The sequence below is a fragment of the Marmota flaviventris genome, chromosome 11, assembly GCF_047511675.1.
Source record: "Marmota flaviventris isolate mMarFla1 chromosome 11, mMarFla1.hap1, whole genome shotgun sequence".
In the NCBI taxonomy this organism is placed as follows: domain Eukaryota; kingdom Metazoa; phylum Chordata; class Mammalia; order Rodentia; family Sciuridae; genus Marmota; species Marmota flaviventris.
Window position 1 is genome coordinate 2,682,089 of NC_092508.1, and position 25,863 is coordinate 2,707,951.

The window sequence follows — 25,863 nt, forward strand, 5'->3', positions numbered from 1 at the left end:
TGCCCCGCCCCACTCGCGCGCGGCACTCTGGGACGGCCGGCCGCGCCGCGCGCCGATTGGTGGCGCCCCGCGCCGCCGCCGGGTGACAGACGGCGCCGCCGCCGCCGGGGTGTGGAGCGCGGCCGCTGCTCGGGCTGCGCGTCCGCCGCTGCCAGCCTCCGCCATGGACCTCTTCGGGGACCTACCCGAGCCCGAGCGCTCGCCGCGCCCGGCTGCGGGTAAGCGGCGCGGCGCGGGAGGGCGGCGGCGGCCGAGGCGGGCTGCACGGCCTGCCCTGACTGTCGACCCCGCGGAGCGGCCGGCGCGCCTGCGCCATCTTCGCTGCGCAGAAGGGACGGCGCCGCTGGTCCTGGCAGCGGAGGCCGCGCCTGGCCACCCGGCCTGCTGCCCCGGCGCGACGGCCGCAGCTGCCCGGGCCGGTGTGGCGCGGCGGACGCGCCGGCCCGAGTCGCAGCACCCGCGCCCACGCGCCGGGGCTGAGGGTGCGGAGGTTCGCGCCTTTGTTACCTGAGCCCGGCTCGAGCTCCTCTCCGGAGCCTGTGGGCGTGCGGGCCTGGCCTCCTGCGCCCTGGCCTCCTGCGCCAGGTGCTCCGGAGCTGCGTCCCTCGCGCAGGTGGCTGTCGTTGAACGCGAGTGGCTGCGGGGGCGAGCGAGGGGGCGGGGGCGGACCGGCGGCCTGCGGGGCGGAGCGTGCCCGGGGCGGCCGGCGGGCTTGGGTCCGTCTCCTCGCCGCGGCGCGAGAAGTTGTCTGCTGTCGCACCTGGTAATGGCACCGTCCTTCCGGCCGGCCGTTCCGGAGATGCAGTGGAGTCTGAATGACTGTTCCCTGCGGCTGCGAACCGGGCTCCGCGTCTGTTCTTGGGACAGCTGCAGTTACAGAGGAGGGCAAACCGGCTTCTGGCAGGCAGGCCCTTGCCGTCGGTGGAGCGTGATTTGTATCCGAATGTGTTTGGGGCAGTTAGATGCCTAGGTGTGGCTGTCAAGCTGGGACCTTTTTTAGTCTCTACTACTTTTTACCCGAAATTAGTTTGGGTCTGTTCTCAGAGGAAGGCCCCATGATGTGACAAAACCTGACCACTCGAAGTCTTACAAGTTGTCACTTAGCAGCCTGTTAGATATAGTGAGGAGGGCGCAACCTGCCACTGATTTTTTTCCCCCAAAATTCTGCTTCCAGACCTTGCTGACAAGGTGGCAGAGGGGCTGCAGGTGTTTCAGCCTCCTCCCCTGGGTGTGCATTAGTGAAGTAGTCCCTTCTGCCAGGACACTGTCGCCATCACAGACTCTGTGACTGTTTTTACAAATAGCTTTAAAACCAAGAAGTCATACTTTCAGAATTCCTAGGTTGTAGGAAGCTAGGGGATAAGTTTTAAAGTGAGTGACAGAATTGGAACCCAGTAATCTTGATGGTTAAAAACCAAAAGATAAGATTTGACTTTAAAAAAAATCATTTGAGAACAGAATCAGATTTCACATTCTTGGAAAAATACTTGTTTTTTAAAATAAATTAATTACAAATCACACTTTGTTTCAGTAAATCATATTGACTGCTAATGTGGGTGAAGGATGAGGCTGTACTGTTTCATGACCTCACACCTGATATGTGGATGATGCAGGCAGTGTGAAAAACCTGGTTATTCTCACAGTCCCCAGAAGTAATGTTTGGGAGGTGTAACCAGACTGGTTTCAAATCCCACTTTTCACTTACTAACCCTATGCTTTCTATGGCTGTTCCTGCATCTATAAAAGGGGGTGACACCTTCACTATTTTTTTAATGTTAGTTGTTGATGGACCTTTATTTTATTTATTTATATGTGGTGCTGAGAATCAAATCTAATGCTTCATGCATGCTAGGCAAGCGCTGTACCACTGAGCTACAGCCCTAGCTCAGGAATGACAACTTCTGTCATCGTGTAGGTAAAAGTGTGTGGCACTCATGGTGCAGGATGGAGCGGAAAGTGCTTTGCAGATGTTAGCCATTGTCACATGAGCTATTAACCTCAGCTGCTTAAAGCTGGGGGAGCAATCTTAAATGGCTTTTGTAAAAGCACTAAGTGTCCAAAGGTAGAATGTTATACACTGCTCAGCTCACACCAAGTGTGTTGTGTTCTTTTGATTTTGGTTTTGTTTTCAGCATCGCTTCTAATGTTTCTACTACAAAATTTAAGTTTTAATGATCTTGAGAAAGAATGTAGAAAGAGTGCACTAAATGTTTTCAGATAATGTGCTAAATTAATAGTTTTCATCCCTGTCCTTAAAAGGTTTTGATTGCTCATTAAATTGAGTTTTTTAAAACTTGATCTGTTACCTAACAGAAAGATATTTATGTGAGACAGAAATGGAATTTTTCTGTGCCATACTCATAAAAATGTTGACTTAAAATTGTTTTGGTAATAACTCAGTTTCAGTTTTATAGGAATGGAGGTTGACTTTGTTGTTACACCAGCAAGTTTGAAACTGATGGTCAGGCTAGGTGTAGCTCAGTGGTAGAGTACATGTTTAGCATGCTGAGGCCCTGGGTTCCATCCCTAGCACCCAAAACAAAACTGAGGGTCATCTGTGGAGGACAAAGTATTTGCTTGGCAGACCATCTTAAAAATACTTCTTTAAAACAATTGGATATATCAATATAAAGGTGAAAATATTAGGGCTGGGGTTGTGGCTTAGAGGTAGAGTGCTCGCCTAGCATGCATGAGGCACTGGGTTCGATTCTCAGCACCATATAAAAATAGAATAAAGATATTGTCTCCATATAACTAAAAACTAATTTTTTTTAAAAAAGTGAAGATATTAGAATAAAACAGATGAATTGTAAAACTGCAGGGAAAAAATTCAAGTTATAAAAAAATAAAATGACAGTGTGAAGTTAAAATTTTTGCAGGACAGAATATACCACAAAGGCAAAAGGCAAACTCAAGGAAATAACTATAGTGTACATTATAAAATCAATATACTCAATAAGTGAAAGGATTAAGAAGAAAAGGAGTTAAAGAAGACAAAGATATCCCATTACGAAAATAGTCAGAGGACATGTCCTGTTCCTATAAGAGTGCTGTTTCTCTGGGCACTGAGGAAGGAGAGGTCACATCACTGATATGGTATATTTCTCCACCTACAGCTTAGCAAAAATTGGTAGCACTCATGGAGGTGTTAGTAAATGGCCTTTCTCATAAAATGTATTCTGGGAGTGGAAGTTACTGCAACTTTTTTGGGGACACACTTTGGTGGCTGTCAAATTTAAACTACTCAGCCAGGCATGGTGGCACATGCCTATAATTTCAGTGACTTGGGAGGCTGGGGCAAAAGGATCACAGGTTCGAGGCTAGGTTCAGTAACTTAATGAGACCCTGTCTCAAAAATAAAAAGGGTTTGGGAATATAGCTCAATGATAGAGCACCCCTTGGTTCAATTCCCTCATACCCTTTGACCAGATTAAGTAAGTTTATATGTGTAAGATTGTGTGGCTTCCCCCCCTCCCCCCGTACTGGGAATTGAACCCAGTGCCTATCACATGCTGTGCAAGAGCCCTACCACTGAGTTCATCCTCACCCCTATTTTGAAATTTTTGAGGCATGGTCTCACTACATTATTCAGACTGGCCTAAAACTTGTGGTCCTCTTGCCTCAGCCTCCCAAGTAGTTGGGACAGCAGGCATGTATCATGTTATTGGCACTGTCATGGCATCATTTGTCATGTGAAGAACTAGAAAATGGCCTGAATGCCCATCAGTAAGGGAACTTGACAAATGAATACAGCTACTTCCCATGTGGAATAGCATGCAGCTGTCAGAGTGAGTTAGACACAGGTGTGCTGGCTTCTGGGCATTCCCTAATGGGTACCTGAGTGATCGATGTGGGATGGAGCACAGGGGAGTGGGAGTGAGCTCTGAGGTGTTGCTGTGGCTGGGATTGTGGTGGAGCCAGACCCTTACTCCCCACCTTTCCCTCCCCCTTTGGTAGTGCCTCTGTGGTATTTAGGAAACACACCTATGTTGCTTTTTGTAGTTGGAAAGAAAATTCTGATATATAAAGAAAAGAAAAACACAATTTAGGCAAATTTTAAAATATCTTTTTGTATATAGCAACCTTTAACTAACTGAATATGACCAACCCTAGAGTAGCTTTGCACAGCAGTCTCATATAACTTCCAGTAGACTTAGCATCAGATTGTCAGTAACAAAAAATTAGGTGAGATTAATTGTAATGAAAAACATTTTCAGTTTTGTTTCATTCTTTATTAGGGTTGTTATATTCAGATCTGGGGGTGCTCTTTCAAAGTTTTGGGACAAGGTCACATTTTGTCCAATGATAGCATTCCCCAATTCCGTGTATCCAAAATAGAATGTAAGATTTTGACTAATCAGAAGTTCCCTTTATGTATCTGTAACAGATCTTCTTTCTTTTAAATAGTCCAGATACTAACTTCTGGTTTGATCATTTTTATTTTATTTGTTTGTTTATTTTTGGTACTTGGAATTGAACCCAGGGGTGCTTAACATCCCCAGCCCTTTTTTATATTTTATTCAGAGACAGGGTCTCACTGAGTTGCTTATAGCCTCCCTGAGTTGCTGAGGCTGGCTTTGAACTCAAAATTCACCTGCCTCAGCCTCCTGAGCTTCTGGGATTACAGGCATGTACCACCTGCCTAGCTGGTTTGACTATCTTGATGATACAAAAGATTTTGTAGAGCCTCCAGGTTATCATTTTGGATCGATGCAGGGGTAAGATGAGAGGATCTTTGTACAATCCCTACAAAGGTCCTGGCGCGTAGTACACCTCATGAAGAGCATGGGTTTGAATCCATGCGTTTGATACTTATAACCTAAAGACCCCTTGAGAATTTTCTTTCCTTGGAGTTTAGAGAATTTTACTTGAAATTTTTGTTTTTAAAAGAGAATTAACACTCAGTTGATTTCTATTTGGAGGCAAAAAGATAATATGATGAAAATCTTGAATACAAACTTAGAGTGAATCAGTTTTAAATGAGTGTGTTTTTATAATTCATCTCTGAAGATTAAGAAGCAAGACAAACACTGTGTGTTTGGTGTGCATCTCAAACTTCATAGGAGGTCAGTGTGCTGTACTGAAGACCCCTCTTATCTAGGGAGTGTGTTCCAAGAGCCCCTGTTGATGCTTAAAACCTCAGGTGGTCCTGAACTGTGTACGTTGTTTTTCCCTATAATATGTGTCTATAATACAGTTGAATTTATAAATTGGGCACAGTAAGAGATTAACAACAACTTAAAATAAAATAGAACAATTATAACAATATATTATAATAAAACTTTGTGCTTTGGAGACATTATTAAGTAAAATAAGGGTTACTCGAACCCAAGCAGTGTGATACTGCAGCAGTCATTTATTTGATAACCAGGATGGCTACTATGTGACAATCATGACTAAGTAACTCATAGGTAGGTAGCATATAGATCATGGAGACACTGGATAAAGGGATGAGTCATAACTCTGGTAGGAAAGAGCAGGGTGGCGTAAGATTCCATTCTTCTACTCAGAATGGTACACAATTAAAAACAGAAATTGTTTACTTCTGTAATTTCTCATTTAATCCTTATGGACTGTGTTTGACCTCAGTTAATTGAAACTAGAAGGTGAGGCTGAGGGTAGGGGGACTGCTCTTCTTCCATCTTATGTTTCCCCCATGTTTTCATGTGCTAGTTCATATATGTGATAGCTTAAATAGAATTTTGGAGAAAAGCTGGAGAGAAAGCAGTGGCAGTTGACTTTTATGAAGACAGGGATAGTGGGACATGAAAATTTAGGACATACTTTTGGAGTGTAAATTTTCAGAGTTCAGATAAAACATTTTGCTGGCTTTCTCCTGAGGCCAGTTGTCTTCCACTGTCTAAAATGTCTAGGCTTCTCTGTAAATGTTTATTGACTCGGGGACTGTGTTGGGGCTGGTGGCCCCAAGTTGCAGGGATTTTCTTCTGTTGCAGTCTTGTTGTGATAGGTTATTAACACATGGAGCCTTTGAAAGCTTACTATTTCTGAAGTTCGTTCTTCTTGTTTTGGTCTAAAATCAGTTTTTTTTTTCTTCCCAAGATTCTTCTTTAGAGAAGGTGTCTTAAGTACTTGATGCTTTTAGTAATGAAATTATCAGGGGAAAAAACCTTGTTTTCCTCAAATACCTAGTGGCCTTAAAGTGCCCTCTGGGGCATCATTCATTGCTTTTATGTTGACTGTAACTGCTGGAAACAAAGCTCTATGTTAAACAACTGTCCAGGAAGTATTTTTAAAAATAAGTTTGTCAAACAGAAAGGAGGAATTTGAACTTGTCTCAAAGTGGGGGAGAGCACACTGCTGTCCCCTTTGAAAGTCCGTCCTGGATGACCGTCCTCTGCTCTAAACAGGTGTTCTGTGTTTCAGGGAAGGAAGCTCAGAAAGGATCCCTTCTTTTTGAGGACCTCCCTCCGGCCAGCAGTACTGACTCAGGTACAGTCTTCAGGCTCTCCCAGGTGTGTGTCAACGTCTCTACTCATCCTGGGATTGTAGTTGTCTCAATCTTTCTCCCTTTCCCCCATTTTCAACACACAGATGTTTTAGGTGTTGGACTGTCTTAAGTTTTGAATCCATGGCATCAGGTAAGGCAGAAAAATCTGCTAGTCGCTAGCCCTGAGAAGTACTGCGTAAAAATGTCGCAGTTTCCTCTGGGTCATTTGAGTGCTTATTCTATTAGTTGAAAAAAGTTCAACTTTTTAAGGCAGAATTTTTATTTCCTTTGCAATGATAGGACTTTAAAATAGGTTCAAGATGTTGTTTGTTGCAGTGAGTTGCCACTGGATTGACACGAGAGCTTTGAGTTTATTCCAGTACCTACATAGTGTCCTGGTGGGATGGATTCTGAAATTCAAGCCTGTCCTCCTTTGTGAGCTCACTGGGTGTTTTGCTGTGTTTCAGGACCAGGGGGACCTTTGCTCTTTGATGATCTCCCACCTGCCGGCAGTGGCGAGTCAGGTAAGGGTGGATGTCCTGTGTAGGCGTGACTGGGGTTTGGGATGGTGTGGCGTCGCAGTGCAGCCCAGGTGTGGTAGAGTGCACAGCACCCTCACGTGGAGCAGAAACTAGGTGCTTCTGTGCTGTGTCACTGTGGGGACTAACTTATTGGGGCTCGGCCTGTTGGAGCTAACAGTTTACTCTTAACTTAGTTGTTAACCATTTACACATTCTTTGTAGTCTGTTACTTTGGTTTGCCTATGTTCTTGCCAGACCCACGTGTGTCGGGCCTGTTGGTACTATTGTGCGGTCCCCCTCTCAGCAATGTTTCTTTTTTGTCCCTGTTACGTAGAAGGGAAGAGTAAACTCAGCTGTCTCTTAGTTGTTCATAGTGCAGAAGACCACGAACTAGTAAATTAATAAAAGACAACAAATTAGTAGGTAAATAAACTATTACTAGATTTAACCACCACCATTAACAAGCCTGATTTTTTGGAGAGAGAATCTTGCATCAAATATTTTGGATTTCTTGAGAAGACCACACATTCTTCTGAAGCAGCAAAGAACCATTTATGAAAATTGACCAAGTGCTAGGCCATGAAATACACCCCATAAAGGATCTGTTTCTTTTTTGTGGTGCTGGGGGTGGGACCTGGGGCCTCACGCCTGCTAGGCAAGCACTCTGCCACTGAGCTACATCCCCAGTCCTTTTTAATTTTTATTTTGACACACAGAGTCTCACCAGGTTACTAAAGCTGGCTTCAAAGTTGTGATCCTTTTGCCTCAGCCTCCTAAGTAGCTGGGATTATAGGTGTGCACCACCGCACCCAGCTAAGGATCTTTTTATTTTTCCTCAGGATTCAGTTATCTGGTAAAGCATATGCTGAATGAATGGCTGCATACTTCAGACCTAAAGGCAGACCATTTATTTGGACAGCACTTTCATGTGTTGGACATTTGGTATAGCAGGCTCATGTACCTTGTCCTCATTGACTTTCAGACAGCCCTCTGAGGGGACAGAGTTCTCAGCTATGTAGCAGATGAGGAAACCTAGGTGTCCCTCATTCCCAGCACACAAGCACTGCAGGGGCCATTAGGTGTGTCTTGAAGCTCACGTCCGTCCCCCTCAAGTGGGAAAAGCAGACTTTTATAGCGAGGGTCTGGGGCATGTTACTCTGTGAGCTGATTCTGGATGTGGCAGTGTGCTTGCAGGTTTTGCAGAGTCCCTATTTATCAGTGTGGATCTGTGGATATAAAACACGTGTATGCTGTAGGCCAAGAACATGTGCATTTTTGCTACCAAGAAGCCTCTTATACAACCTCTTTCAGGGCCAGGATGATTCGGGGCCTGGATATCGCTTGGTGTTCTCCATTGTAGGTCCACAGCACCGCCTGTGCACCCCAGCTCCTCGAGGTCCTGGGCCTAACTACTTCTGACTGTCCTTGCTGGAGAGATCATTCTGTCTCTAGGGTGGGGTGGAGCCTCGTCCGCAGGTAACTCTTTCTGATGGTCTACAGCTGTGTTTCTGTCTTGACTTTTGCTTTATTTCCAGGTTCTCTTGCTGTGTCAATCTCCCAGACCATAAAGAATGAAGGAAAAGGAGCAAAAAGGAAAACTTCTGAGGAGGAGAATGGCAATGAAGAGCTTGTGGAAAAGAAAGTTTGTAAAGGTTTTCAGACAGTTTGAAAACAAATGTATTAGACTTCATCTTTTAAACTAGCCCAGAGCAAAACCCATCTCGGCTTTCTAGTTAGAATGCTTCCTTCTGCCTGTGCACTTGAGGAGTGGGTGGGGCTCCCTCTGTGGACAGCTCCCAGGAGGACCTTGCTTTCTCCTGGGACCCTGCCTTAGGTCCCAGGGGAACATCTCCTCAGGAGTAAGGAGCACTGGTGCCCTGCTTTCCTCTTCTGCTGGGATGGTTAGTGTGTTGGCCACTCCGGCTACTGCTGACGCCCCAGTCTTTGTTTACAGCTGTTACTTAGCATAGAGTAATGGGAAGTAGCTGTGGGCTTTCATTTCCTGTCCTGCTCTGTCCTTGGCACAAAAGTCCTCAGTCAGAGTTGTGGGAGAGGCCGTTGTGAGCCCACGGCCTCAACTCAGCCTGTAGCTTTCCAGAGGACAGCTTTTCTCAGTGCCAGTTTATTAGTTACCTGGCGCCAGGTGGCACATGTGAGCTTAAACCAGCCTAGCCTTTAAGGTAACCAGATTCTGTGCCTCTGAAAGCCTTGTTTCTCCTTGTGTCCTTGTTGAAGCAAAAGCAGCAATCTTATCACTCATTGACATTCTTTACCAGCCTCACTTGGATACATATTTTCAAGGTATTTGGGGTGTACGCTACAGTTTTCCCAAACTGGGAGTTTTTATGTCCTCATTAAATTATCACAAGACTGGATTTGCGTAGGATCCCTTTCCCTGGTGCAGTTCCATCTCTGCAGTATAACAGTACTTCCCTTGACCTCCTGCTGCTCTCTCTCTGACCTCCTTAGGCAGAGTATGTCTGTGCTTACTGACCATCTTCCCACCCCCCGTCCCTGCTCCTGCCCCACGTGCAGCCTCTCAGCCCAGCCTAGCCAACAGTGCTCTGGTTGTGGTTAAGACTTGCAGCTGGGAGCAGTCTTGAGGACTGTCATTGGCTTGTTTGTGTCTTTAGGGCACTACTGAGTAAAGCTGCTGAGCCTTCTCTCATTGCTCTGGGATGGGGGCTTCCAGAGGGCAGGGCACAGTTTTGTATTGGCTTTTTGTTCTCTTCCCCAGCCTCTTCGGTGATCTTTGGTCTCAAAGGCTATGTGGCTGAGCGGAAGGGTGAGAGGGAGGAGATGCAGGACGCGCACGTCATCCTGAATGACATCACTGACGAGTGTAGGCCCCCATCCTCCCTCATGTGAGTGCTGTGTTCCAGCAAGCCTGCTCATGTGAAGCTCTCCTCTGTTCTGCCTGGCATTTTGGACTGAATCCAGTTTCTGACGTGCGGTTTGGATTGCTTGCTTCTGTATCAGTGCTTCTTAGCTGGGGTTATTTTTTGTCCCCCAGGGGCATTTCTCAGTGTCTGGGGACATTTTTGTTGTCAGGGTTGGGGGAGGGGGTGCTACTGGCCTCATAGAGGCCAGGATGCTGATGAACATCTTATAGGCACAGGCCAGCCCTCAGCTGCCCAGGCTGCAACATCACAGGGCTACAGCCAGGTGCCGCTGAGTGGGAAGTGACTCCCATGTTATGGACTTCAGGGTATGTTACTCTTACCAGAAGCTGAGCAGCTTTGGCAGAATATTTTTTTTTAACCGCAAATAAAAAGTTTAATTTCAGAAACTGAATTCATCATTTATAAATACACTAAAGCATAGTCCACTCGAATTGAGAGAGAGCGAAGGTACAGTATTCAACAGAAAGACAGCTTCCTAGGGGGCCATGGCAGAGGAGCGTGTCGCCTCACCCACAGTACCTAATGGTCTGAAGTGATGTAGAACAGGAACCTTTTTCAGATGTTAAAGCAAACACTGACAACTGATAATTTCACTCTGATGTCCTGGGATTCTAAAATACCCCAGTGATGGCTGAACCTTCCCTACTATAAAAAAAGAAAAATCTAAACGCCTAAGGCTAGCCTCACTGCTGTAGCCTGCCAGACACCCCGTTGGTCACCACTGCCTCCAGGGCCCGGCCGTGGTCCCAGCACACAGAGCTCCACTGCTCAGGGATGCTCGGTCAGAGGCCTGGCAGAATATTTTTATTCTGCATCCTGGAGGACAGAGTTGGGAGCCACTAATTTCTGATTGAATAGGATCAGGGAGAGGCAGTACAGATAACCAGGACCCAGAAAGACCATGACCTTGAGGAGAAGAAAGACAATGAGACTTTTCCTGCAGCTGTGAAAACTGAAGGGAAGCCTTCTGATAAGCACTCAGCAACCACAAGTTTGGAGATAAGGGGCATTAACAACATTTCACTACACATATAATGGTGTATTGAATAATCACAGCTATGTATATTACATGTGCAATTTCCATAATCCAGAATTACATGATGTGTGCACTTCATACTTTGACTAACACCAGATGGCCATCAACACACACTGTGCTTGGTGGTGAAGATGGGGGGACGTTTGCTGCAGGCGGCTGTCACGGGGGCAGGCCAGGTGTATGCTCACTACCGCTGCTCGCCTAGGTCATGGTGTGCCTGGGAGCATGCCAGGATTGCACCAGTGGGGCCTGTGGGATCCCACTCCCTTCCCCAGGAGGGAAGACCTGGGGGCAGCAGGCAGATCTTGTAGCCCTGCCGCCCAGAGATGCCAGCTGCATGGCAGCAGCCCCTAGCTCTGAGCTAGACAGGCTAGTCTCTCATGGCTCATGTCCCTGAGCAGAAATGGAACCCCAGACCTGGAGAGAAGAGTGGCTGCACAGGCAGGCGGCTTTCTCACGGCATCTTTGATCTCTCCCTGACGGTTTTCTTGATTTCTTGTGTTCCACATGTGTGGGGTTTTGGTAAGACTTGAAAGGGAAGAAGGAATAATACTAGTATTATGCTTTTAAAGTTAGATATTAATTTTTTTCTATAATAGTTCTGGAATTTCCCTCAGTTCTCCCCAGACCCTCACTGGGATTGAAACCAGGGATGCACTATCACTGAGCTGCATCCCCAGCAATTTTTTTGTTTGTTTGTTTTTGTGGTGCTGGGATTGAACCCAGGGCTTTGTACATGCGAGACAAGCACTCTATAAACTGAGCTATATCCCCAGTCCCTAGCCCTTTTTTTCCTTAGTTTTTTATTTATATATGACAGGGGAATGCATTACAGTTCTTAATTACACATATAGAGCACAATTTTTCATATCACTGGTTGTATACAGTATATTCACACCAATTCGTGCTTCATACCTGTACTTTGGATAATAATGATTCTCACATTCCACCATCATTAATAACCCCATGCCCCCATTCTTCCCCTCCTACCCCTCTGCCCTATCTAGAGTTCGTCTATTCCTCCCATGCTCGCGCTCCCTATCCCAATATGAATCAGCCTCCTTATATCAGAGAAAACATTCAGCATTTATTTTTTGGGGATTGGCTAACTTCACTCAGCATTACTCCGTCCATTTACCTGCAATGCCATGTTTTTATTCTCTTTTATTGCTGAGTAATATTCCATTGTGCTTTTTATTTTTATTTGGAGATAGTCTTGCTCAGCTGCCCAGGCTGGCCTCACACCTGACTCTTCCCAGCTCTCATAGACATGTTTGACTATTGGATCAGTGGATCAGTATGCGTTAATGTTTAAAACCAAACCTGAGGTTGGGGTGTGGCTCAGTGATGGAGTGGGTGCCTAGCATGTGTGTGGCCCTGGGTTTGATGCCTAGCACCAAAGAAAAAGAAAAGAGAAAAACAAGTTCAAGTTAAATAGGAAAGGAGCTGTGAGTTTTAATTTCATTGTCAATTTAATTTCATCAGTTAACAGATTTTGATTTTTTTTTAAGCAAGTGTGGGTTTTTAACATTTAACTAAAATGCCGAGAGTTACTTAAATGCCTGTCTTGGGTACTGTTTTCGCCTCATTCCTCTGGGTTGCCCAGCTTCCTTGTCTCTGTGCTCACTGTTGGAGACCAGATGTGGAGTTTCACTGAGGAGGTGCCATCTCTGCAGTGAGAACCCCACTGATACTTGGTTTGTTCTTCCAGCACTCGGGTTTCGTATTTTGCTGTTTTTGATGGACATGGAGGAATTCGAGCCTCAAAATTTGCTGCACAGAATTTGCATCAGAACTTAATCAGGAAATTTCCTAAAGGTGAGATGAAAAAATAAATCAGTGTTTATTTTGGTTTTGCTGTCTGTTGGGTAGTTGGTGTGCTGGTTTGTTTTGGCAGAAAGTGATTAATGGCTCTTAAAATTAAGAGTGTGGGGGCTGGAGTTGTGGTTCAGTGGTAGAGCGCTTGCCTAGCATGTGTGAGGCACTGGGTTTGATTCTCAGTACAACATTTAAATAAAAAAGTAAAAGTCCATTGACAACTAAAAAATATTTAAAAAAGGGCTGGGGTTGTGGCTCAGTGGTAGAGCTCTTGCCTACCACTCATGAGGCACTGGGTTTGATCCCCAGCACCACATTAAAAAACTCAAAACAAAATGAAGGTGTTGTGTCTTATCTACAACTAAAATTTTTTTTAATTATTTAATTGATTTTATTTTTTTTAAATACACGTCACTGCAATTCTTATTACACATATAGAGCACAGTTTTTCATATCTTTGTACAATTAAAAATTTTTAAATTTTTTAAAAAGTGGGTTGAAGGCAAGCGGGGGCGCTGAGGCCACCCCCGGGGGCGGTTGTGCTCCTTGTGTCTTGAACTTCGAGGGTGTCGAGTGTCTCACCTGCCTTCACCTGGGGAAATGGCGAGCGCACATATGGCGGGCACTGTTCCGTAGGTGAGGAAGTGGAGGTGGCTCTTTGTCATGGGAGGACGTCAGTCGATGTATGCAAAGTACAAAGCCAGTATGAGCAGGGGGAGGCAGGCTTCATGCCTTGAGAGGTTGTTGCTTTCTTGGACCATCTGTAATAGGAGATGTGATCAGTGTGGAGAAGACCGTGAAGAGATGCCTTTTGGACACTTTCAAGCATACTGACGAGGAGTTCCTTAAACAGGCTTCGAGCCAGTAAGTATAACTCTGTGCAGAAGAATGGGGCACTGTTTTCCTGAACGTGCGTCAGGCCTTCCGATACAGATTAATACTAGTGCTCATGTCCGAAAAGTGCCCAGCACCAAGTAAACCCTTACAACCACTAGATAAACTTGAAACAATAAAAAAGCAATGGGTTAGTCAGCTTTGCATCCCATAATGAAATGCCTGACCCAGGCTTCTTATGAAGTAAAGAGTTTTATTTTAGCTCACAGTCTGGACTTCAAATCCAAGATAGAGTGGCCCATTGGATTGGTCCTCTGGCCAGAGTAGCACATCAGGGTAGGAACATGTCAGAATCAGTGCTGACATCTTGGACCAGGAAGCAAAGAGGAGGAGCAACAGCCGGGTCCCACAGCCTCTTCAAGGGCATGCTTTGACAGTACCCTCAAGTGAATGCTTGCAGCAACATACTGGCCCACCTTGCAAAGATCACTGTACCCCCAGTGGTGTCATCCTGGCTCAAGCCTTTGATGTGGGCATTCGGGAGCCACTAACCCTGTTCAAACCGTGCAGCATCATGAAAATGGTCGCTTTAGAGTCTGAGCAACTTCTTCTCTGGAACTTGACCTCTGGGTGTTTGCCTGTGGTGGTGACGGCATATCTGATGTTTCTCCAGGAAGCCTGCCTGGAAGGACGGGTCCACTGCCACGTGTGTCCTGGCCGTAGACAACATCCTGTACATTGCCAACCTCGGAGATAGTCGGGTATGTGGCTCTGAGCCACCCACATCTTATGGGGGCCCTTAGCGAGCACTGGCTAAGTGAGGTCAAAGTGGCAGTGGCAGGCTGGGATTGTGGCTCAGGGGTAGAGCGCTCACCTAGCACATGTGAGGCCCTGGGTTTGATCCTCAGCACCACATGAAAATAAATAAAGGTATCCAACTATAACTACAAAATAATTTTTTTTTTTTAAGTGGCAGTGGCTGGGTCAGACCTTCTGGTGGGGTTGCTGCAGCAGGCTCTGCCACAGTGTGACTCCTGGGAGGGGACCAGCAGCTAAAGTCAAGGCAGTCTGTTCCTTGGGGAGACTTGTGCCTCACAGCAGTTTTGCCTTTACACCGTCCTTCCTCCCCTCCCTCCCACCTACCTCCTGTGGGTGTGCATGCAGACAGCGCACTCTGATACCGTGGTTCAGAATTTCATCTGTTCGCAAATCCTTAAACATTTTTCTGACCTCAGATGGTAATGAACGAAAGCATTAACCCCTGCATCTCTAAAGTCCTTGTGATTTTGGAATAACTTGAAGTTGTAGCTAAAGAAGTACCAGGTGAGGCTCCGCTCAGCCACAGTCCCAGTCTGCCTGGTGAGGGAGAGAAGCCAGTGAGGTGAAGTTGTGGGATGGATGCAAGGCTCTGAGGGCTGGCTGCGGACGGTCCCTCCCTGCTCCATCAGGATCTGGTGTTTAGTTTCTGTTTTACAATACTGGGGATTGAAGCCAGGGCTTCGCTTGTGATAGGCAAGCCATCTACCAATGAGCTACGAACCTCTACGAGGTTCTCCCGAAGTTGCCTGGGCTGGCCTTGAACTTGGGATTCGCTGCCTCAGCCTCCCAAGTCACTGGGATTACAGCAGCTGCCATGCCCAGCCTGTGTGCAAGTTCATTGCCCCTTTGCCAGCCAGCCCCTGCACTTCTTCAGTTGTCACAGACTGACACGCAGGCACCCGCTTCATATCCATGTCCTGGTACTTCTGAGCTGGTGCCACAGGGAACATGGAAGTCCCTGCCTGGTGGGAATGTTCTGTGCCCCTTTGCTAGACTGGCTCTCTAGCATGCTCATATTTGTATCAGTTGACTCCAAATAACAGAAGGAAAAGCAGCCCCCAATTTTTTTTTGAGCTGGGCATGGTGGTGCATACCTATAATCCCAGCAGCTCAGGAGGCTGATGAGGCAGGAGGATCGCAAGTTCAAAGCCAGGCTCAGTAACTTAGCAAGACCCTGTCCCAAAAAATAAAATAAAAAGGGCTGGGGGTGTGGCTCAGTTGTTAAGCATCCTTGGATTCAATGGTACAAAAAAACCCAGTTCAAATCCTAGCTCTGTTACCTCTGCTCCAAGCCTTAGCAGCACCCTCTGTAATGAAGCAAGAGAAGAGAACATGGACTTTGATTGTGGCCTTAATACTGTTGACAGCCTACCTTTGGTAACAGTGCTTCTCTTCTGTGTTGGTGACAGTGTCCACAGTGAGCATTCAGCTGTGGTCATCCAGCAAAGTTTGCACCAGAGCTGAAACCAAAGCTGGAGGCTGCTCACCCTGACTGCTTTGCTTCCCCCATGAAGAGGCTGCTTGAGTGTGGCAGGGCTACTCTGTGACAACTGAAGGAGTACAGGGGCTGGCTGGGAAAGGGCCAGGCGTTGTGGCACCCCCCAGGAATCCCAGATACTCAGGAGGTTAAAGCAGCAGAGTCAGCATGGGCAACTTGGTGAAACCCAATCTCAGAATTTAAAAATAAAGAAAAGGCCTGGGGATGTGGCTCAGTGGTGCAGTGCCCCTAAGTTCAGCCTGCAGTTCTGTGACTTTTCTATTTGACAATTTGTGGATGCTTGATTCTCTGAACTTCTGTTTGGCAGCTGGTAGATGAAAGTGAAATGCGATTGTTGACCTTCCTCTTCCACTGGTAACTCTAGATTCTCTCATAATCTCCATCTTCGCAGGCAATCCTGTGTCGTTATAACGAGGAAAGTCAAAGACATGCAGCCTTAAGCCTCAGCAAAGAGCATAACCCAACCCAGTATGAAGAGCGGATGAGAATACAGAAGGCTGGAGGCAACGTCAGGTAAGCAGGGACCTGAGTGCTAGCGAGAGCAGGCCACTGGTTGCACAAGAGCCACCAGACCTTGGCGGGGGCCTTTCCACATCATGGTCCTCCACCATGACGAGACCTTCTCTTGGCTGCCACTGGGGAGCACGTGGATGACTGCTGTAGGATTTCACGTGTCCAGGGGAAGCAGAGTGCATAGAAAACATGTCTCCCTACACTTGCAAAGGGACAGAGTGATGGTCATTATCTGCAGCATTCTCTCTCTGCCTGGGAAATATGTTTTAAATACTTAAAAAATATTTGTTGTATTGAGTAAATTAACAGTTTTAGGTGAGTTCTCCAGAAAGAACATCTTAAGTGGTTAAGATAGGAGAATTCCAAGGCAGGGCCAGTGTGGAACCAGCACATGTAGTGCTGGCTACCTGGGAAGCTAAAGGCAGGAGGATTGTTTTAAGTTCAGGAGGTTGAGACCACCCTGGGTGACATAGTGTGACCCATCTCAAAAACAAAAACCCACCCATTGCTGTCTTCAGACAGCTGGCATCATCACAGAGCTGCTGTCTCTGGGTTGCTGGGAACAACTTCTCAGGCACAGAGTACTACATGTTATCTGGCTCTGTCTTAAGCAATTCTTTTCAACCCTAAATCACTGAAGACCATGTATCTGATGGTTTCTCATCTGCCATCCCTTCCAGGAGGCCAGAAGAGGGCTTTATAGTCTGCACTGTGTGCTAAGAGAACGCCACTTAAAGGACCCTGCGTTTTGCATTGACATCACATTTGTTTTCTGTTGTAGGCAAGAAAGAAGTAATCCTGTCAGTGTAGCCGGGAGCAGTTTGTCTCTGAATGCAGTTTTCTCTCTGTTGGCTCAGGAAGCCTGCGCTGCTCCGGCTGAGTGTGGCCAGTGCTGAGGGCCCTTGGAGGGGGTGGGAGCTCCTGCGGCGTGTTCAGCCTGCTGGGCTGCGAGGGGGAATTGTGGCCACCGTCTCTGCAATTTTCAGGAGCCATGATGGGGTCACAGTCCTGGTTTTAGGCTTCAACATTGCTGTTTGCTTGATGTTTGCCACCACCACTGCTATCCTGGTGCCTGCTGTGGAAGTTAACGCCTGAGGCTGTGACCCTAACGTTGGTGTCCTCACCTCCTCCTCTGCACTTTCGTATGACTTCTATTCTTTTGGCTAGCTTCTTAGAAAGATTTTGATATTAACAGTCCTGGGGCAGAATGTAAAGCCAGTTGTGAGGAGGAGCTTCCTGTTTTCCATCCCATTTAATTCAGCACAGATGTTCAGACACCTTAGCAGTACATTGATAGCACGGGCTTGAGTGAGCCCCTCATTTTAGAGAAGTGGGGTGAGAGGCCAGAGCCAGGCGGTAGCTCTGTCTCCAAGCAGTGGAGCTCTATGACCTGCTCGCCTGCCACCCACCTGGCATTTCCATGCTGAACAAGACTTTAGCACTTGGATTCAGCAGTTAGCATTTGGTTTTGGTTGTGTTTGTCTGTGTGCCAGGCTGAACTGTTGGAAAGATAGTTGTAGATGTGATGATTTAACACCCTGAAACCCTCAGTGTACGGATATTCTGGACATAATCACTGACCGGGTCACACCTAAGACAGTAGAGCACTCCCTTTGGTCATCTTGGTTGTCTGAATCCTCTCTGTATGCAGAACTCTCTAGATGTCCTAAGTGCCTTGGCTTCCTGCTAGGACTTGGACCATGCTGGTCCAGGACAGCAGCTATGTGGGGGGAGTCACCTGTGTTCTGAACCTGCTTGTTTCATTTTTGTGTCATTTCTGGATTTTTTCTGGAAGTTAGATATAAAGCCTTTAGGTTCAAATTGAGTGTTTTTAACAAAGGCATCTTATGGGGGTGCTCTGTACACAACAGCCCCTTCCTTCGCTGGGCATATTGCTGTTCTCCAGTGAGGCCATGTCCCACACCTGGCTACGTGCTGATAGCCAGTTCTAAGGCTCCAGGTTCCCATGCGTGAGCAGCAGGAGGTCTGGGGGTACTGTTCTCTTTCCTGTGGGCCTTTCAGTTTTAGCTGTCCTTGGGGACCCCTGTGTGGGCCTGTGTTTCATTAGATGGCAGAGGTGACCCTGTCCTGTGACTCTTCCACTTTGTCGGCACACATCTTATAAGGAAAGGCGCTCTCCCTCATCAGTAGGAGGTCATACAGTGTCTTCTAAAGGGTGGGGTACAAGAAAGAAAGAAATTATAGTACATGGGGGGGAAAAAGAGTGGGGTGAGTGTTTAATTCTGTCCTTGTTAACAGTTTTCAGAGTGAGACAGTGACTGCAGTCAGGGTGAGTGTCTTGCCTGTCCCTCTGCATCTCACATCTCCCTCACCTTGTGGATCACTGTGTGCTGATGCACATGCCTAGTTCTGTGTGTTGAGTGGTGCTTTCTCCTGCTTTACCCGAGCACCACAGTGGAAGCTCCTTCAGGGGCTCTGAGTCCTCTTCACACATTGACTTTAGTCTTTTAAGAACCAAGGTCCACATTTCTGGGTAGTGTCACTTAAGTCTTGAGTCTGTTTAAGGACTGGCAGAGCTAGGAAGCAACACGTTTAAAATGAGGAGTTTAAGAGGCTGGGGACGTAGCTTAGTTGGTAGAGTGCTTGCCTTGCATGCACAAGGCCCTGGGTTCAATCCCAGCATTAAAACCAAAAAAACAGAATAAATAAGATTAGGAACTTACATTGCTGTTTCTTACTCAAATGTAACAAGGTAGGCTTTTCTCTTAACTTCTTTAATATTTACAGCTTGCTCTTTTATGCTGAAAATCTTGGTTTCTAATACTAGTATATTTATTTGTCAAAACAACTTCAGAATCATAGTATGGAAGTTACCACTGTTATGAGGTTTCAGCGTCCCTGCTGTTCTCTTGTCCTGGGAATGACTTTGACTGCAGAGGAGCTGTCAGAACTCTGCCTATAAAGTGAAGTCATCATTCACTGTGGTTTTGTTATTTGGTTATTATGATCATTAGTTTCAGTTTCTTTTTATTTTGGGGGCCTTTTCCCCCTTGTTAATGGAAAATTGGAACCTCTGTGCACTGCGGGTGGGAAGGTATGTGTGGTGCTGAGGATGGAACCCAGGATCTTGTGCATGCAGGTGAGCAACTCCACCCAGGGGTGAAAGGTGGTGCAGCCACTATGGAAAAGAGTGTGCACTTCTTAGCAACTAAGGAGAGTCACCACAGGATCTAGCAACTTCACATCTAGGCATGTACCCCAAGGAAATTACAAGCAGAGACTCAATCAGGTATTTGTACACTGTGTTCACAGCATCGTTCACAGTAGAAACGGGAAGCAGTCCATGTGTCTGGGGACAAGTGAACAGATAAGCAAAACACAGTGTACAGGAAGGAATGGTGTGCCGGCCACGCGGCAGCATGGACGAGCTTGAAGACACTGCACTGAGTGAAGCAAACCAGTCATAGGGACAAGCACTGTGATTCCATCAGGGTGCTTGGGGTCCACTCCAGAGATAGCAGAATGGGAGTATTGGGCTGGAGAGGTGCAGAAGCTAGTGCTTAATGGAGATGGAGGTTCAGTTTAGGAAGACTGAGGAAGTTCTAGAGGTGGGTGGTGGTGATGTTGAGGACAGTGTGAGTGTACTTCTATCAGACTGCACTTGAAAGTGGTTACTATGATCAACTTCATATGATATGTATTTTACCACAGTAATAAAAGAGTGGGGCACGGTGGCACGCGCCTGTATTCCCAGCAGCTTGGGCAGCTCAGACAGGAAGATCATGAGTTCAAGGCCAAGCTCAGCAAGGACGAGGCAATAAGCAACTCAGTGAGACCCAGTCTCTAAATAAAATATAAAAATAGGGTAGGGGATGTGGCTCAGTGGCTGAGTTCCCCTGAGTTCAATCCCCAGTACCAAAAAAAAAAAAAAGAAGGAAAAGATTTCCTTTTTTTCCTCACCTGCATGCACAAGATCCTGGGTTCCATCCTCAACACCACACACACCTTCCCACCCGCAGTGCACAGAGGTTTCAATTTTCCATTAACAAGGGGGAAAAGGCCCCCAAAATAAAAAGTTTTCGTTTCCTGGTTCACAATCTACACTGAGTGAAAAGACATGTTCAAGAATGTCATGCTTTGTTCTCTGTTCCCTTCACTCTATTTCCCGTTTTTTCCTGGTATTTACTACAAAAGTAAGCAAAACCTGTGCCTGTGTTCTTAGTTCTCCTACTTCCTCACACTGAAGGTAGTTATGCAGCAGGGAGTTTCTCTGAGACAGTGGTTTTCATCTCACAAGGAAGGCATCAGGACAGGTTATTGTCAGTACCATGTGCCCAGAATCCAGGCAAGTTCTGATCTTTCCTGATTGAAGAGACGGTGCTGGAGCCAGGTTTGGTGGCACACTACTTGATCCCAGCTCAGGAGGCTGAGGCAGGAGGTCCCCAGGTTCAAGTCCTGTGTGGGCAACTTAGTGAGACCTGTCTTGGGAAAGATGAGAGAAATAGGCCTGAAGTGGAGACCTCATGGTCTCTGTGGCACTGGTCGTGTTAACCCTGGTTTTGGGCGTCTGCCATTCCTTGGATGGTGAGGAAGTGCAGCTGTCACCTCCTAGTGCTTTGCACTCGTCAGTCACAGATAGGCTGCATTGAGACTGCTTGTGTCCCTACGTTTGTACACACGTAGAGGACCTGAGGTCAGAGCTGTCTCCACTTTCCTTAGCCTAGTTAGTCTGAAGCCCACAAGGAGTAGAAGTCTCCTCTTTGGTTATGAAGGAAGAACTGGAACCGAGTCCAGCAGGCTCAGCTAAGATCCAAGAGCTGTTGAGCAGCCCCTCGCCTAATAGGAAGAGGCTTCTCTGGCTGGTTGGCAGGTGGGAAACAGAAAGGAAGCCACTTGAAGCAAAAGTTAGAAGTGTGTAAGGGCAGGAGACATGTCTCAGAACAGGTCTCCTAAGGAGGGCCGGCACCAACGGACAGGCATGACGTGGTAGGTGAGACCTGGAAGCCACTCCCCTAAGCCTTGCAGACCTGGAGGAAGAATGAATTTTCAGCAGCTCCTGGGGGAGGACCTGCTATGAAATTTAACCGCCCTGAGCGGCACAGGCATCCTGGGAACCGTCACATGTGGTTTGTGTCATGGTCTCAGTGAGAAGGAAGAAGCTGCTGGGGACTAGGACGCCTGTGGCCTGTTTGGCTGGATCTTGACAAAGCTGGTCAGCAGTGGTCTTGAGCTTGACCACAAGTTCCTAAAGCATAAAGGGTGGGGCTTCCCCAGGCACAGTGCAGTCTCCGCCTGGGGAAGTACTGACCTGTCTCTGTGGGGTGGCCTGGCATTTGCATATCGCATCCCACGCAAGGGATTACAGTGGGTGCTGGTTGCGGGTCCCTCCTAGTGTTTCCTGGGATGCACAGGCTTCTCTGGAGCCAAAGCTCATCTGTCGTTGCTCTCTGCCGTGGCAGCAGCACTTCAGGAGTGTACCACTGCAGCAGGCGGGCAGGAGAGGCAGCAGCCGCCGCAGGCTCAGCTTCCTTAGATGGGCCTTGGTGCTGTGCACTGAGCTGTGCTGCACAGAAGCTGGCAGAGGTTGGGTCCTCCAGGAGCATGTATTGCAGAGGTCATTGCACAGGATGGGTTTGTGATGGGGGGGCCACACCAGGCACCTTGTCACTCAGTTGCAGAAGCACTTTGTTGGCCTCTCACAGTTCTTGAACCTCTGAAGCACCTCTTCAGCTGGGGCTCTTAAGACTGCGGGTCCCCGCTGCACCTGCACTCTCAGCTGTGGGTCCTGCTCACTCGAGTTCCTCTGGCTCTGTAATTTTTTTTTTTTTTTTTTTTTGTATCCCAGGAGATGGCCAGCAGAAGTCTTGGCTTTTGTATGGATGACCGGGCTGTGAGCCACCAGGCAGGGGTGACGGATACAGAGAGGGCCAGGCTGAGTTCTGCCTCCAAGAGACAGTGGCTGAGCCCAGGAAGAGTTTGCTGCATGTTCACACACACAGTTCTTCAGAGCTTGTTGGTGACTTGGGAAGCCTGGCACTGTGGTATTAACCACTGTCAAGCTCCTAGGAGGTCAGGCGCAGCACCATGAGCTGCGACAGGGGTCTGATCTGGGCTCAGCTTAGGGCCCCGGATGTTAATGACCCACAGAACTGCATGTTAGTTGAGATCAAGAAGTGTCAGTACTTGGGCTGGGATTGTGACTCAGTGGTAGAGTGCTCGCCTAGCACATGTGAGGCACTGGGTTTGATCCTCAGCACCACATAAAAATAAATAAAGTTAGTTAAAAAAAAGTGTCAGTACTATAATGTGGATTCCATAGTCCGTAGCTTTCTCTTCTGTATTCTGCTTTTAGGATCAGATTCTCGGATGGAGTCTGAAAATGTCTCTCTTGTCTTAGGGATGGACGTGTCTTGGGTGTGCTGGAGGTGTCCCGCTCCATTGGGGACGGGCAGTACAAGCGCTGCGGGGTCACCTCCGTGCCTGACATCAGACGCTGCCAGTTGACCCCCAACGACAGGTAAACTGCCCTGCAGGCACAGGTGTGCATGTGGGGCTGAGCCTCCCGGATTCCTTCCAGTTTGTATCCAGCCTTTGCTGGGGGAAGGGTGTGAGTGACTGGCAAGGTCTCAGACACTGTGCTAGGCCTAAAGAAAGAGATGGGTCCACAGCGGGCAGTTGCGCACAGTGTGTCATGGGCCTGTGGGGTGCTCTGGGAGGCTTTGGCAGTGGAGGACAGCAGCACACACAGGGCATTCAAGTGGCAGTGTGGAAGCCTAGCCAGGCAGGTGCCGGCCATGACAGTAGGGATTTGGAGGACGGGAGGGCTGGGAAGGTAAAGCAGTGCTGAGGATTCAGAGTAGACTGCCTAGGGCCCTCAGTTCCACTGAGGTATTTGAATTTTGGTTCATAGTTGGTGGAGAATCAGGGACGTTTTTAAGCAGAACCAGGATCGATTGAGAAACACTACCAAATTGGGCACCTCCCATTGGAGGGCCTGCAGACAAGGCAGGTGCCCCTGAGGAAACCTCTCAAGTAGTTGTCAAGGGGGTAGGAAAGAGGGTGGAATGAGATGGTCATCATTACCTAAGTGCATGTATGAAGACACGAATGGTATGACTCTACTTTGTGTACAACCAGAGAAGTGAAAATTGTGCTCTGTATGTGTAATAAGAATTGTAATGCATTCTGCGGTCATGTATAACAAATTACAATAAATAAATTTTAAGTAAAAAAAAAAAAAAGGTTCGGGGGGGGGAATGGATTCCAGAGCCAAGGAGCCTGGCATGATGGAGAGGCTGCAGTATGTCCGCAGGAAGGAATGGAGAGGAGCACAGGAAAATGGGACCCCCAGACTGAGCCCACAAGCGTGACCCTAGGGAGGGGGGCCACTGCAACCCAACAGTCTTCGTAGGCACAGCCTGGGTCCCACCTCAGGGCTGCAGAGGAAGAGCACACGCTGCCTCACTCTCCTCACAGCCTCTCCCGTTGCCCACGCCTGCCTTTGTGTGCCATGCTGTGACCACCCTAGGCCTTGGGGTGTGTTTCCAGCAGCCCCCTCTCTGCCTCAGACTAGGCCAGGCCCGTCTGCCTCCCCAGCCCTGCGTTGCTGTCGCAGCTTCCCTTTATCATGGGTGTGCATGGGTGATGGTTCCAGGTCTGACTCTCAGGACACTGGAAGGTGTCCCTAGCACAGACCAGGAGCTCAGAAAATACTGGATATGTGAATGTCCAGTCAGAAGAGGAAAACAGACTGGACAGTGCAGCAGCAGAGCAAGGTGGCGACCCAAGCAGTGCCAGGAGAGTGAGCGCTGCCTTGCTGAGCCCAGGGGAGCTCAGAGACTGCTCTTGAGGAAGGGGTCCTGAAAGGGAGAGTGTGCTGCTTTCAAACCAAAACAGTGGGGTGGCCCTCTTTGAGATCTTGGGCCTTCTAGTGTGAAGGTTACACCCAGGATATCCCTCAGGTCTGAGCTCACGCTTGGCTTCACATACTTGGTTAATCCCAGTGTGTACACCTCGTACCTGGTGCTGCAGGTGACAGTGCTTCTACAGAAGAGCGGCACCTAGCATCAGGGTGTCGGTCATGGACAGAGAACGGCAGCTCCACTCTTGATGTACCAAGTCCACCTCCAATTGTTTGTAAGTAGTTGGCTGCTAAAACCCATTTATGTTTCTTCCTGGTGTTGTAGGTTCATTTTACTGGCCTGTGATGGGCTCTTCAAGGTCTTTACCCCAGAAGAAGCCGTGAACTTCATCTTGTCCTGCCTGGAGGTGAGCAATTTCACAAGGGTGTGCCAGTTGTCCCAGCTGCACCTCCATTTCTAGAGAAGTGGAAGTCCCAAGGCCCTACGTCAGTGTCAGGGGCAGCCCTTGTATTCCTTATTCAACATGAGCTCTGCCTGGGGGACTCACTGGTCACTTTGCCCTGCACCCTGATAGGCACAGAGCAGTCTCAGGAGGATGACAGGGAGCAGACAGAGCCCCTGCTCACTCAGGCCCCTTTCTCATCTGGTAGGATGAGAAGATCCAGACCCGGGAAGGGAAGCCCGCTATAGATGCCCGCTACGAAGCTGCCTGTAACAGGCTAGCCAACAAGGCGGTGCAGCGGGGCTCGGCGGACAACGTCACAGTGATGGTGGTGCGGATAGGTCAATGAGGCGCTACCCGCAGGTGTTGGCTTGCAGGTTCATTCACGTGTGCACACTCTGTGTTTTGTGTACTCCTGTGGGGCTCCATGGTTGTAAATAAAGGTTTCTTTTTTTTTTTCCTAGTCTTTTGAGTCCTCATATTACCCATCAGGCTGCGTGTGCTTGCCCCGGTGTGCACTCTGCATCTTTTCCTGGTAGGACCACTGTGGGCATCGTAGGCTAGCTCTCCAAGACCACATGCTCTTTCAGCCTCGTGATGACCTCCACAGGGCCAGTTGTACTGGTTAGGGATGAGGCTAGGTCAGAACCAGGCTTTTGGAATCCTGTGGCTCCATTCAATTTTCTGTACAGAAATAGCGTTAAAAATTGTTACAGGAGCCCAGGGCTTGGCCAGAGCTAGGCCCATATACCAGGCTCTCCCTCAGGGGCCTGCCCTGCCAGGCCCCGGCAACAGTTTGGCCCATTCCATCTCCTGTGCACTGCAATCTGGCTGAAGGGTTCTGGAATGCTGGCTTAGCAGGTCTTAGTCTGGCTCCCCTGGGTCTTCAAAGGGCATGGCTCATCATGTGCCATCCAATACGACTTTGGCAGGCCCCTGGCAGGTCTGTTTGTAGCCAAGGTGGACCCTCAAAATATCAGCCCAGAGGGCCCTGCTGTGTAAGGTGAGGGATGGGTCAAATGTCAGCCTGTGCTCACACAGAACTGTCATTTTTTATTTTTTTAATATGTATTTTTTGGTGTAGATGGACACAACACAATGCATTTTATTTTTATGTGGTGCTGAGGATTGAACCCGGGTCCCGCCCATGCTAGGCAAGGGCTCTACCGCTGAGCCACAACCCCAGTCCCCAGAACTGTCATTTTTTA

At 47.9% G+C, this 25,863-nt stretch overlaps 1 protein-coding gene across 3 annotated transcripts; it reads left to right on the forward strand.

Moving 5' to 3' along the window:
- Nucleotides 1-83: 83 nt before the first annotated feature.
- Ilkap (ILK associated serine/threonine phosphatase) lies at nucleotides 84-25,118 on the forward strand. Of its 3 annotated transcripts, XM_027951663.2 has the most exons (12): nucleotides 84-218; nucleotides 6,385-6,450; nucleotides 6,916-6,972; nucleotides 8,505-8,621; nucleotides 9,707-9,833; nucleotides 12,620-12,726; nucleotides 13,497-13,590; nucleotides 14,234-14,321; nucleotides 16,269-16,390; nucleotides 22,749-22,868; nucleotides 24,538-24,619; nucleotides 24,864-25,118. In XM_027951663.2, the coding sequence occupies exons 1-12, from the start codon at nucleotides 164-166 to the stop codon at nucleotides 25,002-25,004; spliced, it is 1,176 nt and encodes a 391-aa protein (XP_027807464.1). In that variant the 5' UTR covers nucleotides 84-163; the 3' UTR covers nucleotides 25,005-25,118. The 3 variants fall into 3 exon arrangements, with proteins under 3 accessions (XP_027807464.1, XP_071475602.1, XP_071475601.1); XM_071619501.1 differs by lacking the exons at nucleotides 84-218; nucleotides 6,385-6,450 and adding an exon at nucleotides 6,453-6,473; XM_071619500.1 differs by lacking the exons at nucleotides 84-218; nucleotides 6,385-6,450 and adding an exon at nucleotides 6,575-6,599.
- The last annotated feature ends 745 nt before the right edge of the window (nucleotides 25,119-25,863 follow it).

Coding starts and splice junctions, on each gene's coding strand:
- Ilkap (XM_027951663.2), top strand. CDS start 164: ATGGACCTCTTCGGGGACCTACCCGAGCCCGAGCGCTCGCCGCGCCCG. Junction 6,973..8,504: donor TGCCGGCAGTGGCGAGTCAG/GTAAGGGTGGAT, acceptor CTTTATTTCCAG/GTTCTCTTGCTGTGTCAATC. Junction 12,727..13,496: donor AATCAGGAAATTTCCTAAAG/GTGAGATGAAAA, acceptor CATCTGTAATAG/GAGATGTGATCAGTGTGGAG.